Below are 4,643 nucleotides of genomic sequence, written 5' to 3'. Positions count from 1 at the left end.
TGTTTGTTTTATGTTTCTGTTTCTGTCCGTAAATCTGAGTTAATTTGCGGTAGTGGGATCGAGCGCACTGCTGCCTATGAGCCCTATATGTTTATGTTTTACAATAGTATGCTTGAACGCCCATTCCAGGGAGATCGAGCGCAGCTCTGCGATCAAGTGTAAGTGCACTACGATTGAGTGCACAGCCAGACAGTAGTACTAAAGCTGTTGATTCCAATTTTGCTTTTATTTTTGTTTTGTGTTAATTTTATTTTTATTTATTTTTTGTTTTTTGTTTATTTTTATTTTTATTTTGCCTTTTGTTTTTAAATTCTGTTAGTTTTTATTATTTTGTGGTTTTAATTTTTCTCTAGTTTCTGTTTACAACTTTGAGCTACCATGCGGCAGCGCGATCAAGCGCAAGTCCTTAGCAATTGACCGCACCATTGGCATACAGCAGTACTAAGCTGCTGTATTTCTAGTTTGCAGCAATGCGACAGAGCACGCCATTAGTATCTTGATGAGACGGAATCGTCTTTCTATCATGCGGAAAAGTGGAACAATTAGCAGAAGAGGCAGAATCCTTGAAACGAAGTTTGGATAGGTATTCTTTGAGGAATCAGAAGAGGATGACGGAATCCAAAGAGAGGGCAGAATTGCTTGGAAGATCTGTATGTAATTCTTTCTTTCTTAGATGCAGTAAGTTAGCAGTAAAGATCCCTTTGGTTTGGCAACTGAACTTGTAGAATGGGGAGTCACATGTTTTAAAGATATTTGATGAGGAAGCACAAGCAATGCAATCATGTCGTAATTCCGCCCAGATGTTGGAGGAAGCTAGTTCAACTGGAGAGGCCATCCTGTTGGCAATGTCGGGGTCAAGGGAACGTTTAAAGGTATCTGCAATTCAGCCCCAGTATACCCACATCTGCTCACCATTCTGCACTCACACATTCATTTCTGCATAGAGTTCATACATAACTAACATTTGAGAGGATGGCAATGTGAAATTGCAATTAAGAGAAAAAATGTCCATATTAACTTTTATCGTTGAATTCTGTTAAAAGCTTGTCAATAAACTCTCTATAGTTGTTATAGGCTAATTCGGCATATTGGGTTATTATAGACAACAAAATAATTTTCTGTTCAGTTATTTGTGGTTTGCTGGCGATAGATCTGATAGTTGCAGCTGCAGCAGCCTTGAGATTTGGTGGTGGCAGTGGTTGTGATTGATTCTTTTTTTTTCTAGGTAAAATATTTAAATTCTTTAAATAAAATACTCTCATATTTATCAACAATTCTGATGAACGTGTTTCCAGTAATTCTGTTTTTTTTTTTTTTTTCTTTAATCCCCCTCCCCCTTCGAAAAGAGAAACTGAAGCTTCAAAATCTCAGTTCTTCATGATTGTGCATATGATTACTCTCATAGCAAGTGCATTTACATTTAGAATTTGAAACTTACATTAGATCTTGATCCCAATAGGTTTTCTCTTTGATAATCCCATAATGATTTAAGATTTTAATCACTAATTGGGCATCCCTGCATAATTTTCATGAGAATTGGGGTTCTTAATTATTCTTTGTATTCATTTTTCGGTGGTATTATATTTTTTCTGTTAGATGGATTGAGTTAAAATATGTAGAAGTAAAGCAAGGGCTAAATTGCTTATGCAATGACATGAATGATGCTAGTAAGTACTTTTTCTGATATACACTTTTTTTACTTCTTTTTTTCATTAAATTTTTCAGAAAGCACATCGAAAAGCACTGGATGTCCTTAACACAGTGGGGCTTTCGAATTCTGTATTGCGGCTGATTGAGAGGCGGCACCGTGTTGATAATTGGATAAAATATGCAGGCATGGTTTTGACACTCATCATTATGTTCATTATTTGGAGATGGACGGGATGATCGATTCAATGGCACTCCAGATGCTTCTTGTTTTGTTCTCTGGAAAGGAAGATATATATGAGTTGTAGTATTTCTAAAGTAGTTTCATACTGCAAAAGGTAAGGAGGTTGTACATATATAGGCCACCCTGGATAATGCAATTCTATAAAATTAATTTACATACGGAAGCTGTCTACCATATTTGTTGCGGTAAACGTTTGAATTATCTTGAATTATATTCTTTAACATCCATTGAAGAAAAGAGAGTAAGATAATAGTCGGGCGTGTTTGTTTTTTCGGAAATTCAAAGAATTAAAATCCTTTAAAAGGGCTAAATTACTTGAAAGTTAATTTTATCTTTGCTATGGAGTGCTTAGAACTTGAAATGTTAAATGATTAAAGTAATGGGAAACTTTACTTTAAACTCATGAACTGCCACGCGTTTTAAGAAGACTTTTCCAAAATTTAAAAACTCTCAATTTATATCGTTGACCTTTCAATTTCAATCAATTTACCCTACTCAGTTTTAGCCGTTAACATCTAACGAAAATGCCTAAAAGGACCAAATTACCATTTGATTTTCGTTTTTTTTTTTAAAAAAAGGAAAGAGAAAAAAATGGATCTTACGGTCACCTTGTGACTCGTTGGTCTGGCCATGACCTACATGGGTCACGACCCACACAGGTCGCGGTCATGACCCAGAGTGGGTCTGGCCATGACCAGGTTGGGGTCGTGGCCGTGAACCATGGGTCTGTTGACCCATAGCTAGCTGTGACCCAACAGACCTAGGTTGGGTCGCGGCCGTGACTCTGCGTGGGTCTGTAGACCCGCTGACCCACAGTGGGTCTCTAGCCAAGACTCGCCTGGGTCACTAGGAGACTCGCCTAGTTCATTAGGTGACCCACCTGGGTGGGCAAATTTTTTATTTTATTTTAATAACTTTATTATTATTTTTTATTTGAACTTAAGGGTAAATTTGAAATTTTAGAAAAAAGTCAAGGGTATAAACTTTCATTTTACCACTTTTAACATATAAAATCTGGCGGAATAGATAAATTGATTGAAATTGAAAGTTTAAGAGTGTAAATTAAGAGTTTAAATTTTGGGGGTTTTCTCAAAACGCGTGATAACTTAGAGGTCTAAAGTAAAGTTTCCCCTTCAAGTAAACAAAATGGGAAAAATGGTAAAAAAACATATTTTTAGTGGGACAAAGTTTTCCTCCAAATTGGGTTGGAGTAATTTCGTTCAACCTATGAACTCTTGTCGTGGAATGGGGTGCCTCTTAAGAGCGCTAAGTTTACCGTCTTCAGGCAGACTGTTGATAGTAGCTTCAGTGCTACTATTCCCTGTGAGATGTTAGTTGAAATAGGTATGGCTCATAGCATATCTCCAAACTTTTGCAAGAACACTTGTCCCTAAAACAAATATATACTCCAACCAAATACCAGTCAAGTGCAACACATTGTTGGAAAAAAATCAAAGAATAAAATTTGAACAACAATGAAGAAAATAAAACCAGGAAAGAGATAATGTACCATGGCCTAATGGAGGACTCAAGTGCATAGAGCAAGCATCGTATGGATAAATTTTGAGATTGACAATCCTCAATGAAAAAGAAACCAATCAGATTTAGAATTTCAGCAGCTTCAGTACTGCTACCTGGAGGTGTGCTCGATTGCTGGGGACATGTGGTCGATCGCAGTGGTACACTCGATTCCTCTGATTGGGTGCTCAGTTGCACTGCCGTAAAATAGAAATAGAGTAGCTTGGTGCGCTCGATTGCAGGGGACATGCGCTCGATAGCACTGTTGTGGACAGCAGTAGAATAGAGGCTACAGTAGCTTCACTGCTGCTGACTGGAAGTGGTGCGCTGGCTTGCAAAGGACATGCGGTTGATCGCACTGCTGCATATCAGAAACAGACTCACAAAAATAGTAAACAGAAAAGGTTAGAAAAAAAATTAAATAAATCAAAAAATGGAAATCAACAAAAATAAATAAATAAATAAAGAATAGGAACATAAAAAAAAATAAAAAAAAATAAAACAGAAATCAGAAATAGATTACATAAACAAAGAAAAAAAAAAAAAAAACAAAAACAGACTCGACATAACAACAGCTTCAGTACTCCTGTTTGGCTGTGTGCTCGATCGTAATGCACTTGCACTCGGTCGCATAGCTGCCCTCGATCTCCCTGGAATGGGAGCTCCAGCGCACTGTCGTAGTACTAACTCATGAAAGACTCACAGCAGCATCAATACTACCGTGTGGCAGTGATACGTTGAATCGTTATCCACCTACGATTGATCGCACTACCGCATAAAATATTAGAGTTGTGGACAGAAAACAAAAACGACTAAAAACATAAAAAAAAAAAAAATAAAAAAAAAAAACAGAACAGCGAAAACAAAATAAATAAAATCAAAAAAATTAGAAATGAACAAAAACAGAGAAAATAAAATAAACAAAATTGAAATTAAAAAGAATTAAACTAAACTAAAGGGAAAAAAAAAAAAATTCTAAACACAATTTTAACACAATCCTCGCCAATGCCGCAAAATACTTGTTGTGCCAAATACCCACATAAATTAATAGACAATATTCATTACGTTTTATACGCAAGTGCACAAGATCAAAACGATAGTATAGCAAACCAATACGAGATCATTCTCACGAGGATTGGTAAATTATGCTTTGAATGTAATTTTCTATTTAATTAACGGGTTTAAAACAATTGTCACAAATTGAATTAAACTAAAGAAATAAAATAAAAGAAAT

The 4,643-nt window shown here is 36.0% G+C and overlaps 1 protein-coding gene across 1 annotated transcript; it reads left to right on the top strand.

Annotated features, from left to right (window-relative positions):
* Nucleotides 1-372: 372 nt before the first annotated feature.
* LOC132162165 (membrin-11-like) lies at nt 373-2,012 on the top strand. The gene is made up of 3 exons (XM_059572428.1): nt 373-650; nt 726-872; nt 1,726-2,012. Exons 1-3 carry the CDS (start codon nt 609-611, stop codon nt 1,885-1,887), a joined length of 351 nt encoding a protein of 116 aa, XP_059428411.1. The 5' UTR covers nt 373-608; the 3' UTR covers nt 1,888-2,012.
* Nucleotides 2,013-4,643: the final 2,631 nt, after the last annotated feature.

The sequence above is a fragment of the Corylus avellana genome, chromosome ca9, assembly GCF_901000735.1.
Source record: "Corylus avellana chromosome ca9, CavTom2PMs-1.0".
Lineage (NCBI taxonomy): Eukaryota > Viridiplantae > Streptophyta > Magnoliopsida > Fagales > Betulaceae > Corylus > Corylus avellana.
This window is presented reverse-complemented; position numbering and strand designations above follow the sequence as displayed.